Source organism: Thermobia domestica, chromosome 11 (genome assembly GCF_964235325.1).
Source record: "Thermobia domestica chromosome 11, izTheDome1.hap1.1, whole genome shotgun sequence".
Classification (NCBI taxonomy): domain Eukaryota; kingdom Metazoa; phylum Arthropoda; class Insecta; order Zygentoma; family Lepismatidae; genus Thermobia; species Thermobia domestica.
In genome coordinates this window covers 262372619-262394179 of record NC_137464.1, presented here as the reverse complement: position 1 = coordinate 262394179, position 21561 = coordinate 262372619, and the positions used below count along the sequence as shown (strand labels likewise).

At 36.1% G+C, this 21561-nt stretch overlaps 1 protein-coding gene across 2 annotated transcripts in view; it reads right to left on the bottom strand.

Moving 5' to 3' along the window:
- The window catches only part of step (cytohesin steppke), a 152277-nt gene extending 137328 nt beyond the window's left edge, over positions 1–14949 (bottom strand). Inside the window, exons 1-2 of one of the 2 annotated variants that reach the window (XM_081732226.1) lie at positions 14698–14949; positions 3841–3914 (exon numbers count right to left, since the gene is read on the bottom strand). In XM_081732226.1, the coding sequence (XP_081588352.1) occupies positions 3841–3914; positions 14698–14782 (159 nt within the window). In that variant the 5' untranslated portion in view covers positions 14783–14949. Of the gene's footprint in view, positions 1–3840; positions 3915–11825; positions 11850–14697 lie in introns of those variants that run through there. The other variant, XM_081732228.1, reaches the window with a different exon arrangement.
- Between the last annotated feature and the right edge of the window lie 6612 nt (positions 14950–21561).

Here is a 21561-nt window from a genome sequence, read left to right as displayed (position 1 = left end):
CTTATCCAAACCCACATCCCGCCCAAATTGTGATAAACTTGAATATCAAAAATTCACCGAAAGTAATTTCACGAAGTCCTGACAGTGAAGAAGAAAACAGAAAATTAAGACGAATATTGACAAGTCTATTTGTTTCCTTCATTCTACACTAAAGATCAAATGCTTGCCTTACTAAAAAATGATCTGATTTGACCCGGATGAGAATTCGAATGTCGAATCTAGGTCCACCCGGTTGCAGGACCGAGATGAAATGCACACATATTTATATTTGAAACCGGAATACAAAACTCGAATATTTAAAATTCCTCAATACACCAATTTCTTTGACAGTTAAGAAAACAAACAGTTAAGACAAGTATATTTATCTTGCTCAGTCTGCTCTAAATATCAAATGTATACCTTACAATTAGATTTAATAATTATTTAGTAATCACAATATGAGCACCGAGAATAAACTATGAATTTTGGTGCCCCTTATCTAGATTTGAAATTTCGGATTCATACATAGTATCAGGCTGAAAGATAAATATTTGAAATCTGGACACCGAAACAAGTGCTAGTACCAAGATCGTAGCCGTTTTACCTAGGTAATGCGAGCGGAAGGCGAGCACTAATTCCGTATGTACCGGTACTATGGGGAACACGAGAAACTAAAACAGATAAATATTCTTTTTCAGGGGCAAGTTGCGCTTTAACATGATTTTTCATGAGTGTTGTGTTCAAATACGAAAACTGTAATAGCGACTTGTTTGAAATAAATGCCTTTTCTTTTTTAGCAATAAAGTTAGGTACTTTCACATTGAATAAAAATTAGCAAAGCACATTTCACTTATTAGAGTGCTGGTTCTTATGGAAGCTTTCACACTGAACCGAAGATTTCCTCATGTGGGTATCGGATTGCCACAATTCACCTTGCTGAAAGACGTGGTTTATCAGGAGGTCGGCCAAGATTCTTTTGGACTTAGCCTGTAGACTGCTTCTGGTCTCAATTATTCCCATATAACAAGACTAACCATATATACAGTTGGTTCGAAATGATTTAAAATATCACTAATTGACCTTAAGGGGATAATCGCGATTTACATATTCGTAAATCAGAAGAGATGTAAAAGTTAAGCGTTAAAATAAATCCGATAATTCCTAATGCAACCTAATGACAGCAATAAAACTCCTTATGTAACATTTTCAAAGCTAAGATTAACAGTTATGTTCCTGAAGAAGGTTTATGGCAACATAGAATATTATAAATCCAATTATCATAAGTAGTACCTCCGACAGCCCCCCCCCCCCCCCGCATTTCACATCATCATCGCCCTTCATCCTGACAAGTGGGCAATTCACTTACCCACAATGACTTTTCAGGCGTTCCAGTGACATCAATATCTCAGTTTGGGTTTGGAATCATGCTTCGGTGAACCTTGACTATCACCATCAGCAGCTATTAGAGAATCAGAACTTATTTCTGTATTAGACAATGTGGGTAACTATATCTTTTCGTCTATAGAAGACAGAGGGCGTGCCTTCGGTGCCCGTGGTCATGGGTTCAATTTCCGGAGAGGCACTCAACAATTTCGATGTTGACCCAGCATCGTGAGGACAATTGAGGAGTTATCTTAAGTAAGAGGTAGCGGACTGCAGTCTAGAAAGCCGGCATTAGGGACTTCGGGTGTCGATGCGTTGACTACACATCCCCACTTTGAACGTAAGCCCGCTGGTCGTGCCAAGCGTGCCAAGAATTTAGTTTGTTTTAATTATCATAAATGGCTTCTTTATTATTAAATTTTATCCAATATTTTCTTTTCAACTAGTTTGGGAAACTCAGAGCTAGCTACTTGTTTTCTTTTTAATTCATGTTCATAGTTAGCACAACCAATCACTAAGGAAAAACAATCTTTTCAATAAAATTTGCCTCACGTCTTTCGTAGCTCTAAGTTTAGTTATTTTTAGTTTTCTTTTTTTTTTCAAGTTGAAGGGCGGTTTATCATTTTCCCCTCGCTTACCCTATTTTTTTTTTTTTCTAGTTTTACCTATGTTTCTTTGCACGGACATTACGCCTATACGCACGTGCTTAGTGTGTTCGTTTACAAAAGCGGGCCATTTTCCTGTCACTATAGAAAGTAAGAGTGCACTATATCAGAGAAATATTAATTGAAGTATGTAAGTGAATATATCTGTGACGAAGTCATAATTACTCTCTTCAGACCCGCTTCCTGAATTCCAGTTTTAGTATTCTTTCTTGATGGGGGAATGATGTCTCATGTAGGCTTATTAACTATAACATCAGCAATAAAGAAAATACGGTTTAATTTGCACTAATTTTAAAACATTACGTTAATTAAATAATAATAATAATACGGAGCGAGCTCAGGCTACTTGTTAGGATTCTTGCTTCGCAATTGGATAATACCGGGTTCGAATTCGGAGACCAGACATCCTGACTGAGGATTTTTCAGGGTTGTTTCTCAGTTATACTGGGCAAATGCTAGGTTAGTACCTTGATCTAAGACTCTGGAGACCTTCCTTTCATTCCTTTTCCAATGTTTTCATCTGTTGATTACTACAGTGTAAAGTGGCCTCTGAGGATGTATCTGGTAGCTTATAGTAAATAAACAAAAACGACGTAATATATCTTCACGAAACGTGTGGGTTAATTTAACTACAGCCTTACAGTCCCAATAGATAGCTAAAGTTTTAATATAAATTTCCTGACTTTTATATACTATTTTCATATTGTTTCAGCTTTCAATTTTCTCATGTATGTTTCCACCGAGAATTGAACCTGAGATCACATGAACAAATGCGAATATGTTAAATATTTTTGAACACTTTCATATACAAAACACAAAACGCTTCAATGATACGAGGCATGGATATGTTTTGGTTACGTCCTGCAACGTATGATTAAAGAAACATAAAGGGTGAAGAAAAAATAACAGAAATCTCTTTTATATTAACTCCTTCAACAAACTCCCGACCTCAGAAGGGCAAGACATAAGTTAGGTGTGTACGTTTAAAAATCTACTGTTGTTCCACGCCAACCAGTCTATATTTTTTGTTGTATACCTTAGAAGTGAAAGATATTCATTATTACATTTGTTGATGCTTGGACTCTAGTGAGTCAGAAACTACTATTAATAAAGAATTTGTTTTGTCTAGTATTCCTGCGATTAGAAGGGCCTTATCTAAAAGATATTTCATTCATATGAGAAAAGAAGAAAGTTTATTTTCTAAGAATAAAATAAATATTTTCAATGTGAAGCTAACATTAAGTTTCGAAGAGGAGCTAAACAGAAGAATTTGTTATTTACATCAGTTTTCAGACAATTCACTATACTCTGAAATGGGAAGAAATCAAACCGGGAAACATTTTACTAAAGAGACTTCGACAGAAAGTGCAACATGTAAATATTGCAAGGTTAAAATAAAATAAAGAACAAAAGTAACACAAACGTGTTATGGAAACATTTAAAAGCACAGCAACCTACTATATCAGTGAATCCTAAAAAAAAAGTTTTAACGAATTTTAGATATTCAATTTTATCATCACAATTTCAGATGCAGGTTTGGATACGAATCAAGATCTGAGATTCGAATTTCGGATCCAGATCAGAGATCCGGATCTAGGTCCGGATCCGAAAATTTTTGGCCATCCCTAATGTACTCCCACCCGAAATCAAAGATGAGTCTCCCGCGCCGATGGTGTCAATGTTCTTACTCTCAAAACAAGGAAGAAAAAATCGAAATAACATGGTAAGAGAATACTTCCGGTAATTAATTAGTTCCTTTAATGAATTTTAACAATTGATTAATGGAATAAAATGCTTGAAGTGAAAATCTTACCTGTATTTCCATCAACAGCTCCGCTTTTCTCCTCCGTATATCTAGCAGCATCTTTTGCTGTTCTGGTGTCAAGTCTGAAAAATAAATACCAAGAGATTCGATATTTATATGCAATGTAAACAAATCATCGAACAAAAGCAATATAGCGTCATATCTTTAGGTTGTATGAAACTCAAATTTTAGCACAACAAACTGTGATAACTTTGACGCTACTGTACTGGGCGGTTGAGCGAAATCTAAAATATTTCGATAGTGCTTTAGAAAACATATATTAAGTTCTGAATATTAAATGATATGAAGAGAGTATATTTCATCTGAAGAACTAGTGAGACCTTTTAAAATAGCACAAATCCTCATACTAGCTAAAGAAACTGAACAGTAGCGATCTTAAAAACATTGCCTAGAAACTGCTGGAGACGGATCTAGATTACACTACGCATGAAGGAGTCACTATGTAAAATTTTACTGCAACTGAGAAATTTACGTATGTGTACATTTTTACTGTATCAATCTATGACGAAACTTTTATCTACAACACAATTAGCCCGGTTCACATGGACTGACAATGTAATGCAGAGAAACTGGTGATACTTAGCTAAAAACTTTTTACGACTAGTTTTCCAGCCAACGTGGATGATCGTCACCAGCAGGAGCAGCACACCGCTCCCTTAGGGCTTCAAGTACCAAAGAAACAGAAAAAATAGAAAATTTAATCATTAAAACTAATAAAATACTTAGTTTTTTTTTTTTTCATTACGGATACATTTTTGAACACTGGAATTCCCTTCGAATGCACCCTTTAATAAACTTTATATGATCAGAACTCAGCTGGAGGTAGGTACAATGTTTCAAAATTCATTGCAAACAATACAGCAATGGGAAGTGCTCACAATCAATAAATAACGTCGCTTTCAATATAACGATAAAATAGAGAAAATTTCTGGCTTCCCTTTAAAACAAAATTTTTAAAAAAGAAATGCTGAGACATTTGTGTCCTATGAGAGGTTTATGTGCCGCGTTTCATTTTCCTAACTTGACAAGATTGTGAGATTATGTATTTCGGCCCAAATATTGGACTACTCCTACCTTTTACAATACACTCTTGAATCAAAATACTGTAAAAATTTACGTGGAGGTACGTGCTGCTGGTTTCAAAATTCATTTCAAACTGTTCAATCATCCTCCTTGATCTCAAACAGCTGAGCTCCTTCATAGCTACAGCATTAGCATACGCGCCTTCCACGAAGGAGTCCCGAGTTCGATTCCCGGCAAGAGTTTATGTGGTTCGGATCCCACGATAAGCTACAAGCCCATGTCGCATATAGCCTCAGTGCTGGAAGAGATTCTAAACACGTTCAACTAAACTAACAACTGGCAACATTGCTTCCAACACAAGGAAAGAAATTACGGAAAATGTCTCCCATTTTTTCCCTTAAAACGGGAATTTTCAAAATTGTTGCGACATGGGTTGGCTTATTTTTTAATGAGTAGATAAAGTTTCATCCTAACTTGACAAGATCTGAGATACATAATTTTTTGCGTAAATCTCTTATGCTCCCTCCTTAGATTACACAATTTAACCAAAGTAACACAGTAAAACTCAGATTCCAGATAGAAGACAACTGCTTTGAAAACTTAATTTTAAACGGTTCAGCAGTTTCCCCGTAATTCGAACACACAATATCACTTCCATTTTTATAAATTACAATCGTATTCTCCGCGGGGAAAAAAAAAACGAACTTTTATTAAAGTACAGCTAACAGCGAATTATATTCTGATGAGAAATGTTACCATTCTAAAAAAATATGTTTTCACAAAAATTTTGCAAGCTACCTCACGCTGATTAGTCCACAACTTTTGAGAGGTCCATTCAAGTTTCTCGAATATTATCTAACAAGTCATCAATGAGTACTTTAATTATGTAGGTCCACATCAGGCCCGCAACCAGCCACAGAGGTTTGGTGGGGGCATGAACAAGTTAGGGGGCTAACTCATTAAAAATTCTCTTACAAACATCTAAATTGTGCGTTTTTTTTTAATGATGGCATTTTGTATTGAAGTCTGGGGGGGCCACGAAAACTTTAGGGGGGTAGGCCACTTAAGGATTTCATTCCATTAAAAAAAAAACAATCAAAATTTTGCCGTTCCCAAAAATCTGCCACCCTGTGCTCGAGCACACATTAGCCCTTACCTAAATACGGGCCTGACAGTGAGCTATGAAAAGTATCGACGCCAGTTTTCATTTTTTTGGGACAGCAACTTTTTCTACACCGAAAATAACTTTTATTTTACTTGCCCACATTAATACATGTCAGGAATAGAGAGGCACCAGGAAGGCACTCGCCCCCACTCTATCATAATCACTGATAACTCTCGTACACGTGTAATGACTTACCACCAGATTTCCTCTCTACATCAGAAAGCACTGCGAAGACTGGAAACAGTACATTAAATTTCATTTCATGCCGAATCCTTTTGTTTGTTTTAGTTTTTATATTCTTCACATGTAATGTTCCAAACAGAGGGCTTCTTTTCTACTTTCACAATGCCTAGTTCTGTTCAAGTTTCCGGATCCCTTCCTATCTGTTGTGTTTCTTTACAGTGTTGCAATAAATTGTCGAACAACTAACAGAAGGCCTCAGGAGAACTTTATACAAGTCAGTCCCATTTCGGCATTAATGGGGCCGCAATACACATTTAGACAATATGGTGCTGGGTCCCATTCTTCATATTGTTGAAATATATCCTTACTAGGTCATAAACAAAGGGCCCCAAACAGGACTTTATAACATTGTTAGTTTCACTCTAACAAAGGGACCCCAAAACTATATTCAATGTTGGTGGCCACCGAACTCTGGGAATGGAACAAACTACAACGAGTAACTATGCTCCAACACAGCAGACATGTTTCATCTTACTTTCCATGTTATTGAATATTAATTACATATATATATATATATATATATGTACCAGGCCCGCAAATAGGGGCGGGCTAGGAGGCCTGGTCCCCCCTAGTTTTCGTGGCCTCCCAGACTTCACTACAAAATGCTATTTTTAATACAAAAAAAAACAATTTAGATATTTGTAAGAGAATTTTTAATGACTTAGCCGCCCCTAACTTATTCATGCCCCCCCCCCCAAAAAAAACCCTCTGTGGCTGGTTGCAGACCTGATATATACATAATATTTTTATTAAAGTGAATGAATTCTCAATAATGAGTCGAATACACTAACTAACGTCAGCATAGATTAACCAAGAATACCATTCGTACTCCAAAATAATGTTTTCACCAAATTCATTGGATGATTGTATTTGGAACTAAACCTGAGATTGAGCAACTGCTACTGAAATGTGTGTTTTACTAGAAACAACAGTTAAAACATTAAAATTCCCCCACTAATTCTTGCCTTCATCTCCTTACCACTTGTGTACTACCATGAGATCCTTTTGGGACCCCAGAGATATTTAATGCAGTGTACCTCTTAAATGAACGTAAGTACCTTAAAGTCTGCTCGTGTACTTTCTGCCCTGTGTATTTTTAATATATTGAACACAAAATATAGTTTCCTCTTGCTTTCTTTTATGTAAAAACTGTGTTTACCACTGAGGTCGTAACAGGACTTCAAGGCAATGCCCATGTAAGTAATCAATTATTTCTCTCTTTTCTCGCTTCTTACCAAATGAGCAAAATTAGTAGTTTACATAATGCTCAATAGATAGCAGAAATGACTAATCACTAGTTCCCGAAAATTACCTCATTATTGACTTAATAAAGTTGGGTGTGTAGGGGTTTGCGACCTTGTCTCTTTCTCCCAAATGTTCCTATTTGAAGCAATAGATAACTTGCAATCTGCTTACATTTTTGAACAGCTTGTGAATAACAAAGTCTCAATAAATAAATAAATCCTGATGTCCATTTCTTAATGAATCTACCAATAAATGAATGCTCATAACCCTAGAGAAGGCGATACCTTCTGTAGCCCGCCCATTTTCAGATGGAATGAAATTACATTTCAAAAAAAAAAAAAAAAAAAAAAAGTTTCGAAGGGCTAAAGCCCTATACTTCAAGCAACAATCCCAAGATGATATGACATGACTATTCTGGGCTGTATTTGCGCTTGGTACCTGGTGATGTGATCAGAGTATTTCTTTTCGATTTCGGATGATGATTATGTCAGTGATATCAAGATGACAGTCCCAAAGAACAATGCAATAAAATATTGTTTTTAAAGGTATCTGTATAAACTTTCTGTACGAAACACCAATAATTACTTATTTTTAATTGGAGTCTCTGATGGACACAACGGTATTTCGTATGCTATATTTTTTACGGTAATACACAAGGGTAGAAAGACTAGAACGGGGCGGCACATCACCGTGCAGATTAAGTTGAAGGACACCACCACATATATGGCTCTAAATATTATTATTTTGAAAAAAGAAAAGTTTCCAAATCCTTCCTAGAGTCTTTCTTTCCTTTCGTAGCAGGTATGATACCTGACGGCACACATTACAAACATGCCTATAGTTCCTTGCAAACTAGTAACTTAATGCCTAGAAATCTGTTCCATGAACGAACGAGAAGTGTAAGACACGAAAGTGGATGCAGGTAAGATACATATAAGGTTAGAGTGCCTAAAGCGCTTCGGCGACTGTTAACCAAAGTATTGGTTGTTGAGCCCCAAACTAAAGGTGCATAACTTTATTAATCGATAATTATTAAAAACTTCTTAATATACGTACAGCGCGTCTATAAATATACTATCATACTTTAAAATGATATTATGTTGCTTTCGATAATGTATTTAAATAAAACTGGTCACATTTGAAAGAAAAACTCAAAACATGATTGTGCATGCCAATAATGGACGGGATGAAACACAGAAACCGTAAATTCACTCATGTTTACTTGCACTGTTATGCCGTAATGTGCTAAAGTAAATTTATTTCCTTTCGTTCTGTTGCGTTGTTAATAAAGAACTAGCTGAACCTGCGCTCTCTACAAAACGCATCATTCGCATAAATCTCCATATCATTCCTTACAACATCTGTACATGTCCCTTTACAGACACAAGTGAAAGACGTATTGAGTAAAAAAAAAAAATATTTTAAAAAAAAGCAAAGGGGTATCATAAAGGGGAGACTTTTTTCGATTATTTTTTCTCAATATCTCGCACCGTTTGCAAGGTTTGAGCCTGCTTCCGGTTGGAGCTTCTAACTCATGTATGACCAGTGTTTTCTTTCTTCTTGCATGCTGTATATAATAAGCAAATACATTACATACACAATTAATTATAATGTCAGTTATATATAGTGTTCATTGGGCAAAACACTCCCCCAAAAAAGGTTCATCTTAGACTGGAGAAATGGTTATCCTTCCTTTTCCATTATTATTTGGCCATGAAACAAACGCCGGAGACATATACAACCCCTATAAACAACAATGTGGTGTTCGAATTAATGCTTAGAATGTCATGCTTTAGGTTTTTTTTTTTTTTTTTTTTTAATTTCAACCCTTACAATGTACCCGTAAAAATGTAATAAAGAAATAGTACCCGTGTTTTTTAAATATTCAATTAGAAGTGGACAATCTACATGAAATTTGCAATCGATCAGTGAAAACGTCATCTTTCTAGAGCCTGTAGTTTCCGAGATCTCATTGTCGAAAGGATTGGACAGAAACATATAAATGTCGTTTAAAAGAGCTCCAAAGATGGCAGCACAATTCATTTGCATTTATTTCGGAGAAGGCTTATTAAAGACAAAGGCCTTTGAACAATAATTTAAAAGGATAAACTTTGTGAAAAATATTTCTTTAACTAATTTATTTAAAGTACATTCTTTTAAAAATATTTGTCATTGTTATAAACGTGAAATCACAAATAACCGTAAATCAAAGGTTTGAAAGCCAAGGTTATAGGTTAGAGCTCGGTCGCTTTTAATTGGTACTCATTTTAATAGGTAAGTTTCAGGAGTTCCGAAGACCCCATAAAAACGAAGTTGGTGTGTTTTATAAGAACACTGCACGCAGAGTCTGGTACAGGCTCCAACATCAGACTCCTACATCACGTCAATTTTAAAGAGGTACCGTGATTTTGCCAATCGTGACTACATATGTCATCAAATCCATTTCATCAGATATGTTGAAGCGCATGTGGCGTGAATGGGAACATCGTCTTGACGTCTGCATCGGCACTTGTGGGGTCCACATTCAATGTTTACAGGTATAGTGAAAATATTTGAGTGTTTCATTCAAAGGTGACCGATTGCATGTAAATACCACTCTAAAATGTGAAAGTATTTTTATTGACACGGTGTATAATCAAAGAAATGGTAGAATCTTCACGTTACTAAATCTTTTAGGCATGAACGTGCAAAAATACCATTACGTTCGTAAGGCAATAGATAAATCTTTTGCAAAATGCAAAAAAAATATTACAGGCAGCTTGCTCTGATTCCTGGATTCCATATGTACTAATCGGGGTGTAATATTATGAGGATGAATGCAGATCTTCCCATAGTGGTTTAGGAATAATCAGTGAAATAAATAAATAACCTACTGTAATTGTCCTGTGATATTACGTAAGTTTATATTCACTTTTCTCCTTGGACGGCATTTAGAATCTACCCCAACTCGTATCATGGCTCCAGAACCGAGTTTTATTTGTCTAAACTGTGATAAAGGTAGAAAACAACGAGTCCTGCGGGGCTTCTAACTCCCTTCACTCGCTCAGCTATATTTTGTGAAGTACGAAACACTTGAGATCTTATGTGCAAGATATGGTGAGAAACTACAACATACCCTCCTCCTTTACCATGCAATCTTCATTTCTGTCGTCTGTGGTGATTCTTTCGGCTAATCTTGCTTTACTGGCTGCCCCAGATGACATCTACATGAAGCTGTTTTCACCGGTGTGATGCTATTTATTTGTTGCTCTTTTAATACACTTTACTTAGAATTACTCGTCTTTCATTTTCGTAGTTCATCACAAATATTTATTATTTTCATGCTTTCCCTGCTCCTTCCCAAATATAGGTACGAATCTATATTGTATTAATATCTTTACACTCCTAAGTGTTGCAAATTACCAACTACTGACAAATAACGAAAACAACGAATCCTTACCTTCTCACCGCAATGGAGGATACAGTTCCGAAATTGCTATTAAGAATACGTGAACAATGACAGTATTTTATTTATTTGCTCCGTGTTTGAATACATACTCTGCCAAATAACTCTTATTGTCGTAGAGAATACTTAAGGGAGGAGTTGCATTAATGGACCCAGATTCACTTTAGGAGGGCTGAGTATAGAGCGTGTGGGCATAGTATAGAAACTATAGTGTATAACACAAACCAACTCCCACTAAAAAGCACGAATGCTAACAGAGTCAAGGCAGGAGCGCGATGTCTGTAGAGAACAGGCGTAACAGTGATGGTGGGTATACTAATAAACTAGGATCGCAGGAATATGTATGCCTTGCGTGAGTGTGTGTAGAGGGGGATTTCTTGGTTCTTTAAGGAATAACCAAAAGAGGCTTTTCGACATCAAAATATCGTCCCACTTTAGCCACATTATGGTGTCGAGTGGAGCTGAATTTGAGCTTAATGTCCCGTTCAGCTATCTGAGACGCGGACCTGCTGATTAACGTGAAATCCGAACCACATGAGCTCCCGCCGGGAATCGAACCCGGGTCTCCCACGCCAAAGGCACGTACGCTAACCGCTTAGCCACGAAGGAGCTCCACATCATGATGTGTTCATTAAGTAAATCTTAACCTCATTCGGTTAAGATGCAACTTAGGTTTCCGCTGTAATTTCATTTTTTTTCCCCCATTATTGCAGCATACACATCCTACGATAGTTATTAAGGCAGTGGGTTTCAACACTGACATTACACTCTATCGGCTGTTTACCTAATCTCGTATCACACGCAAATTGATGCTTCACAAATTTAACTCACTTTTTCTCAATAATTACTTACCTTAGATTGACGGCGTTTATTACCTATATTCAGGGCTTGAAAAATTCACTTGCCTGCTCGCCAGTGGCGAGTACTTTTCTACTTTTGGCGAGCAGAGACTGTGTAAACACTGACCGCAAAATGGTCTGGCTAGTCGATGTTTTAGCTGCTTAGTACTTGCATGCAAGATATCTTAAGCTCTGCCTATATTCTTACCAGGGTTGGCTGGTTTAAACAAGCTGGTAAAAAAAAAAAAAAAAAAAAAAAAAAAAGTGTAAAACAAAAAACGAAAAATGTTCCGAAAATCTTGATGAACACACATTTATGGGATATCACGTTTCACTCCTGTATATTATTCGTATTATATTCAGATCTAAATTCCCCATTCAGTACTCAAAGAGATTATACTACAAAAGCAACTTATGTTCTTTTTATAACTTTATGAATGTTTCTTTTGTGATTTTTTTTTTATAGTTTGTTATTATTGTTATGCAATTGCAATCAAAGAAAAATTCTAAACATTGTTTCGTTTCAATAATGTTTACTGTTGGTAAAATACAACGAAGTGCCGTACGTTTTTTGGGGGGGAGAGGGTCATACAAAATCCCACCAGAGGCATTTATTGAAATCAGAAGTATCTTTGGTATCTATATATGTATAAATGGGTAAGAACCAAAGTGAATACAAATAATTCGCATCTTTATTCATTTTCCTTACTAATATGCAAATTAAGCTGTTGTAAACTAACTTGGACTAAATTAGTTCTTCTGTACTCTGCAGTATTTTGAAATCGTCCATATGTAATTCTGTATAATGGTTTCACTTGTGCAACAGTTTACTTGTGTCCTACTGAAATGGCTTTTGACAATTATATTAACAAGTAGGATAAGATCAGTACGATGTATTTTTATCAGGAGTCCTTTGTGAGTGAGTCGGCAGACCTATCGCCAGTTAATCCTGGTTCCGAGTTCAAATAGAGGACAATCTCTCTCAGATGTAAGCCGAGAAGCGGTTTGGATTTCGCTTTAAGCTTATGTTACCCCTTCAAGCGTAACCCGATTGTTGTGTAATAACACCAAGGCGAAACAAACCTATTTCTGTCCATATGTGGTGTAAATACATGGAGCAAATTATTTAAACCAAAAAAATCTGGTTTTTTGGTTTTTTCAATAAAAACCATGGTTTTTGCCAACCCTGATTCTTAAGTTAGTCTCATGCTGACATTTCGTCTAATTCTCCGTAAATTTCCTTAGTTCGAAGCCACCAACCCAATTAGTCCGTATAAATAGCTCTTTCGAACCTGAATACTCAACCTCGGCCCTAATTTTAAAAATTCTTTAAATTTAATCTACACCTTTAAATGAAATTAGACATTAGCTTTCATGATCCCTGTAGCTAAATGATTATGGACAGACTGATAGAATAAGAACGTTAATTCTGTATTCGGGGAGCCAAAACTAGGAGAAAAACAGAATGTTTACAAGAGAAACGAGTTGTTACGGAAGGGTAATTAATCTATAAAGTGTATACAATAGAAATTAAATTCAGTGTGTGTAATGGAGAAACAAGAAATGTTGCGGGGGGAGAAACTAGGTTAAAAAAAAAGAAAAAAGACAAGCCGTGAAGGTAGTACAAACTTCTTGTGAAGCGCCTAACCTAACTGAAACAAACTAACCAAAATTAGGCTATATTTGGGGAAAAAAAGTATATTTAGAAAAAAAAAGGGGATATGTTTAGTACAAGGGGTCCAGAAGCACGTAAAAAACAAAATTTACAGGAGAAATGAGCGATGCAACTACTTAGACATAACATAACCAAATCTAACCTAACAAACTAACGTAAGCTAACCTAAACTAACGTAATATTAGTAGAAATAAGCGAAATTCTATGATTTCTTGGAAAATTATGCGGGACTCCTACATTAATATAACATAAACTAGCCTAACCTAACAAACTAACCAACCCTACCCTAAACTAACCGAATGTGAACAGAAATTACCAAAATTGTAACTTTTTTTTTTCTTTTTAGAGAAAAGAGCTGGACCCCTTCTGGTAAACATAGGCCAAAAAAAAAAAAAAAAAAGCCTGGGACTCCAAAAGCAGAATCTATCCGAATAAGATTGTAAATGAAATTGAAGAAAAAAAAATGGCTCATATAGTGGTTCTCTATAAGTTTATATGGACTGGTATGGAATTAAACACACCTTCTCTGGTGCAAGAAATTAGCACTATCCCTGAATTATCATGTCCTCAAAATCTTCGTTAAACTAATATTCCATTTATAGCTTATGTTTCAAGATTATAATAATTATATCACACTAACTTTACATGAATTAGTGCATTAAGTGTTGCACAAAGAACCTAACCTACTCTTTACTCTACCCTACCTAACACACCACTGTTAGGTTGTAATTCATTGATAAAAAGTAAAAAAATTAACATTGTACACAGCCAAATTAAATTTCATCAATACTGCTAATATCAGCGTTATCAAGCAAATTTGACAGAAATACTGTTATCGTCGTCGTTTACCCTATTACACTTAATTTTAATCAGCATTACCATACAACACGATTTATTCTACGGCATTACCAAATTAGGCTTCACTGCATTTATGTATCATCACAGAAAAACGAAATCATATTCATAATTTCAGAAAAATTACTCATAACAGGCAGTTAAAATCCAATTTGTCGCACGATTATATTGGATTACGAGTATCAACGATTATTCATTTACCTTGCTAATGACATCTCAGTTGACATAATATTTACGAAGGTATTAACAAGTAAACTCATGATAACAATTAAGTCGCACATTTTAAAATAAGAAAATAGAAATGGACCTTTCTGTTACCATAATTCTACTTTGCAATTAAAAACAAATGCTTTACCTGCTATATTGAAGCCTTCAGCATTGTTTTGTGATGACATGCTGTTCATTTTCTTTCCTTTTAGGCTTTCAAAATCCTTCCACATGAGGAAAAATATGTTGTGAATATCCCTGGAAAATTCTTCAAATTTACAACTTCATTCAACCATTCCATATACACAACAACAACAGAAATACTACACAAACGCAAACGCTTGTAGAAAGATTTTTTAACTTCGTCACGGTCCTGACATCTATCGAACGTCTGGTATAAATAACAGAAGACCATCACATCGCGATTGCAACATTTTTTTTAATTCCTCACTGAGGCCATCTAGTAGTGAAAATAACAAACTCTTTGCTTTTAGTCAGCGGAGGACTGAAGCCTGAACCATTACTGACCGACGAAATGTAAATGACAAAAGTTACTGCTGTTTCTCGAATGCCACTTTTCGCAATTGTGAGTATATTTTGCTATCTTGCTCGTCGTCTGCGACATAATTTGAAATTTTTCCTGGGGACAAGAGTAAATACTAATATTTGGGCTCCTAGAAAAATATTAATTAGGCCTATGATATTTGAGATCTTCCAGAATTCAAAGCAGTCCCACAGTCAGGAAGGGACTAGAGTGCCCAAGGTACTAGTACATGATTTTTGCCCTATACAATTTGCTAGTTATACATAAACAAATAAATAAAACATCGTTCTAGTAAAACTATCCACTATCAGCTGCATCGGATTGGAAACAATAGGCGGGTACTCAAAAAAAGTATATTTGGGTGCAAGGGCGCCGATTTCTCTCTAAATTTGGGGGGCAGGCATTCAGATACAGAGGCATATATGAGGATTTTAAGACAAATTACATTCAAATTGTCCCAAATATTATATATTCTTAAATATAATAAGGGGATCACATGATCTTTGGGGGTCCGGGCCCCCTTGGCCCCACAGGATCGGCGCCCTTGTTTGGGTGACCACCAGAGTGGCGTACTTACTGATGGGCCTTATGCAGAGTCGTTTTGAAGTATGATTAGCGTCATACTAGAAGTCTGACTAGTGCTGGAAAAATATGTTAGTCAAACTCTTTAGTATGACACTAATCACGTGTCAGAACGACTCTGCATAAGGCCCACCAGTAAGTACGCCAGAAATTTTTACTTGGGGGGTGTTCAAAATAAAACGGGGGTGCTCTCAGAATAGTGATATACATTTTTAAACAAACTCAAAGAAAAAAGTATATTTTGTTACGCAACTATTGCAATACTACTACTACTACTACTACTACTACTACTACTACTACTACTACTACTACTACTAATAATAATAATAATAATAATAATAATAATAATAATAATAATAATAATACCAACTCTTTGCAGTGTAGGTTCAATAAACAAAGTTCACACATTTGAGCATTTACTATTATCACTGCCGCAAATCCCGGGGGGATGAGGGAGACATGTTCCCTCCAATCTTGGAACTGAGAGGAACTGTCTTCCCCAATAATCGGATTTGAAATGTGTTTCTGGGGAGAAATTTGATGATTTTTGTCTGATTGTCACAAAGAAACGTGAGATGAAATTGATGTCTCCCAGAATAAGCCTCAAATCTGCCCGCCTCCGAACGTTGAAGACAACTCTGCTCCTCTGATCTTTAACAACATTGTTTTTCAACTTCATAAATATTTTGGACATCGCAAATATATACATATATACAGGGTGTTAATGAACTATACCGACAAACTGTAAGAGGTGATTCCTCACATCAAAATAAGAGAAAAAGTTCATATGGACTTATGGTGAAAAGTGCATAGTTTCAGGGCTAGGGCTGTCCAAAATCGCGAAAAAAACAAATTTCAACAGGACCTATTTCGAATTCCAGAAACTCCGGATGGCATTACTTATTATCGTGAAGAGAGCCACACATACACAATCCAAAAGTGCATATGTCATCAATTTTCAATAAGTGTACAGGGTGGCTCTACCTACAATGTGACTCAGATATGCTCTAAATAGAGTTTTCAGATACACTCTGATTTGAAGGAGGGTCCAACGTAGGCAAAAGGAAAGACGTGACAACACTGGACATCCAATGCTTCGAAGGAAAGTCTGAAGTGTTGGGAACCGGCAGCTTCATGTCTTTCTGTGTTCGTAATAATGTGTGATGTGATGTATTTCGTCACGGTATATTTCACATTTTTTTTTTTTTTTTTTTCATTTATAAGCAGGAAAGAAAATATTGCACCATGCAGTACGAGAAACTGTATTGCTGACGATCCTTAACACTTTCGACATCGCGCTAAAAGATTCTGTGTTCACTGCTATCAAGGCTTATCGTTTGCCTACTTTGGACAAATCATACAGTCAGAACATATCTCAAAATTCGGTTGATGGCATGTTTGGAAATTTCACCCTGTATGGAATACGAAGGGATGCTGGGAAGTCCTTAGCTTTGCCCCCTTTCTCCTTCCGATATTTATAATGTTCGTTTTTATTTGAAAGCTACATGTGTCTATATGTTTGTGACGAAATATTAAAACATTGGTACTAAGGAAAGTTATTATTATTATTATTATTATTATTATTATTATTATTATTATTATTATTATTATTATTATTATTATTATTATTATTATTATTATTATTATTATTATTATTATTTTAGGTGAGTGCTTGAGATGGCAGGGCAGCCCAACAAGTTCAACGATGTTGAGAGTCGAGCGGTGATGAAGTTCCTCTTCCTCCAGGGAAAATTTGCAAAGACGATCCATGGTGAGATGCAACAAACATTGGGGGTCCATGCACCTTGTTATGCCACAGTGGAGAACTGGATTGTGAGATTTAAGACAGGCCATTTTGGCACTGAAGATGACCCTCGCCCTGGGAGACCATCCATAGTGATTGTGCCAGAAACCATTGAACAGGTTCAGGAAATGATTCTCACAGACAAACGAATTTCTGCTAAAAGTATAGCAGAGGACCTAGGTATATCTCGTCAACGCGTTGGTGTCATTATTCGCGATCATTTGCACATAAACAAACTTTCTTCCAAATGGGTGCCGAAATGTTTGCAAGCCGATCAAAAGCGTGCAAGAGTGCTTGCTTCCAAAGTGGTTTTGAGCCGTTTTGAGAGGGAAGGGACTAATTTTGTGGAACATTTGGTCACGGAGGATGAAAGATGGATCTATTTATATGATCCAGAGACAAAGAGTGACGTCACAGTGGTTCACCGAGGCCAAAAAAGTTTCGTGTGCAAAAATCAAGTTCAAAGGTTCTTGTCAGTGTTTTTTGGGATAAGGATGGGGTAATCTTTGTTGATTCTCTAGAACAAGGTAACACCATAACCGGAGCTTACTATGCATCATTGCTGGAAAGGCTTCACTCAGAGCTGAAGCAAAAACGCCGTGTAAAGCTGTCCCGAAAAGTTGTCTACCTTCAAGACAACGCATCTCCTCACAAGAGCAATTTGCGATGCAAAAATTGGCTAGCTTAGGGTTTGAAAACTTGCACCACCCACCATATTTACCTGACCTGGCCCCATCAGACTATCACCTATTCCCAAATTTAAAGAAACACTTGAAGGGCAAAAATTCACCACCATTTCTGAAGCAATTACAGCAGTAAACTCATGGTTTGACACCCAACCAAAAGAGTTTTATTTAGAGGGCCTAAATAAATTGCAGGCCCGAAGCAAAAAATGCATCGAATTGAAGGAAGAGTATGTTGAATAAATCCATCAAAAAGATTTAATTTTGTCTTATTTTTCTTAGTAAAGCTAAGAACTTATCAGCACCCCCTCGTACTCTGTACCCCCACTGAAAATTGATAAAATATGCATTTTTGGATTACGTATGCGTGACTTCCTTTACGCTAATAAGGACCAGCATCCACAGTTTCTGGAATAAGAAATAAGTCCTCTTGAAATGTGTGTTTTTTTTTTCGCGAATTTGGACTGCCATAGCCCTGAAACTATGCAGTTTTCACCATAGGTCCATACGAACTTTTTCTCTTATTTTGATGTGAGGAATCACCTCTTACAGTTTGTAGGTATAGTTCATTAACATTCTGTATATATATATATATATATATATATATATATATATATATATATATATATATATATATATATATATATATATACTAGCAGCGTTCACCCCGCTTCGCTGCGGTCACCCCGGAACGCAATAAACTTTGTTACTTAGATAATTTTTACTTTTTCGCTTTCAAGTGATATGATAAAAACCATAGAAGATTGCAGTAAATCTTAACATTATATCGCCTGTCATTTATGTTAACCCGCCCCGCTTCGCTGCGGTCATCCCGGTGCTGGCATATTGTAAAAGTGTCTGTAAAAATAAGCAAATCAATTAAAAAATTTTAAACAGAAGATTCAAGCTATTTTCCGCTGTATATCGCCTGTCATTTATGTTAACCCGCCCCGCTTCGCTGCGGTCATCCCGGTGCTGGCATATTGTAAAAGTGTCTGTAAAAATAAGCAAATCAATTAAAAAATTTTAAACAGAAGATTCAAGCTATTTTCCGCTGTATATCGCCTGTCATTTATGTTAACCCGCCGAGTGACACGGTCATGCGGGTTGCATATAAATACGTTTATTTTTACCTATGATGAACTAATAACAAAGGATTTGTACGTTATGGACACTTGAATGGTCAATTATCTCAAGACACTGGTAATTAAAAATTAAAGTGATATGATAAAAACCATCTAGGGTCCAAATCCTAATAACCCCCCAAAAATGAAAGAAATTGGTTCAGCCGTATTAGCGTGATGAGCGGACAAAGGATTTTGTACGTTCTCTTTTATATATATATATATATATATATATATATATATATATATATATATATATATATATATATATATAAAATATGGGAGTGGTCTTACCGCCCCCCCCCCCCCACTAATGTTGAAGATAGATCTGCGCCGCTGATTATTATTAATAAATTAAGTAAGACAGTGAAACCTCTCTAAACGGACATCGGTTATTTGTCCGTAAATGAGAGGTGTCCCTAAAAGGAAGGGTTCTCTCTCATAACACCACAGTACACATATTTATGGCATGGAAGAATAAGAAAGTATGTCCTCTTATGAAGGTGTCCACTATTGAGAGATGCCCATTAAGAGAGCTTTCACTGTATTAGGAATTAACAACCACTATTTTACCCAGTAATTACCAGTGGCGGATCTAGAAGGTAAAAACTGAGGGGGACAGCCGGTACCCAGACTGATAGGTATATATAAACTTTCAAAAATATATAAATTATAGTTTAAATTATTTTGTCAGTGGAAAAACTGGGGGCCTAGGCCCCCACGGCCCTGGCCTAGATTCACCACTGGTAATTACACATGAATTGATTACATACGAATTATTGTAATAATTTTGCAATATTCTGCAATTATTTCAATTCATTCACCCCCAGCAAGTTTTAGTGGGTGATTTTTTTTTTTTAAATATTAATTGGGAAAAAATTCCCTCGTCTCATGCTGAAATCACATTCGATTAGTAATGAATACTGTGTACTCATGTCCAAAATTAATGTCGCATGTCTATAAATATGTTGTTGTATGAATATAATTTAGTAATGAATTCACCCAGTATTTCTTATAATGTTAGCACGTGTATAATCAGCAAAGACATGTATGTGGCAAATTCCATGTCAAAAGAGCAGTAAATAAGATCAATAAAACGAAAATAAAACTTTCTTGTCTATTCAGCAACATTTTTTATTACTTATTCTAATTTTCGTATTTATAATTCTTTTCTTATGAAATTTACCACAAATATACATTTCCCGATTATACGCATAGTGTCAGTATTAAAAGTATCCAGCAAAGTCATTATCAAATTATATTCTTACAAGAAGACAGTTATAGATATGCGACAATCATTTTGGACATGAGTGTACATAGTTGCAATTTCATTATTTTAATGTTCTAACCCTACTGTTAACGTTGATTTTTGTAATATTATTTGATCTCTTAATCTTCGTTCCTGCCCTTTCTTGGCTACGTTATTGGCTTTTGAATATCTTTCATAAGAAAATTATTCATTGATTTAGTTGTTTTCCAGAAAGCCAGTTTTTCAATTTACAAATATTTTGTATCTTTCTCTTTTTTTCTTTTTTTAATGTTGCCTAATTTTAAAAATCCGCTCAATGAATTTACGTGAATAAAAATATACTTTACAAAAAAATTAAGCTAGCGACAAATGCGCTCCTGCATAACATTAGAGTCAGTCTGAAACATGTAATTCTTACTTCGATCGATCTCTTCATCATGCTTCGCTGGTTTCCCATTCGAGGCATTGTTTTCAGTGTCAAGTCAAGGCTGTGATTATTACGTATTTGTGGACGCAAGGACGCCAAGTCTCAGCAACGGGCGAGAGAGTGGGAGAGATTCAGGGTTTCACCCGAGTGGAGGCTGCGTTACCGTACACATTAGTGTACATATTTTTGGAAGCTTAGCTTCATCATTCATTCATTCATTCATTTTCATCTTTTCATCTCGATATATTGCATCACCACCTTGAACGGGACTTATGGCGTCCCAACCTGTCACCGTGCAGCATTCTGGCTTACCGCCTATTGCACCGGAACCTTCTTGCTCCTCCGTGAAACCGATTAGACGACGCGACGTTGCCATTCTCTGGAAAGGATTTCTAGCAGTCAGGGTTCATCAGCTCGTCAACGTTCTCCTGTTGCATCCACAAAACTGCCACCCGCTAAACGTCAGCATAAGCTAAGCGATGCCAGCTCTGAGGCATCCATGATCATTCACATTCAGGATGATCGCCAGTTTCCAAACCTGCCTCCTCCTAGTCGACCAACCATTCATTCTTTCTTGCTTCAGAACTTCGATCCTAAAT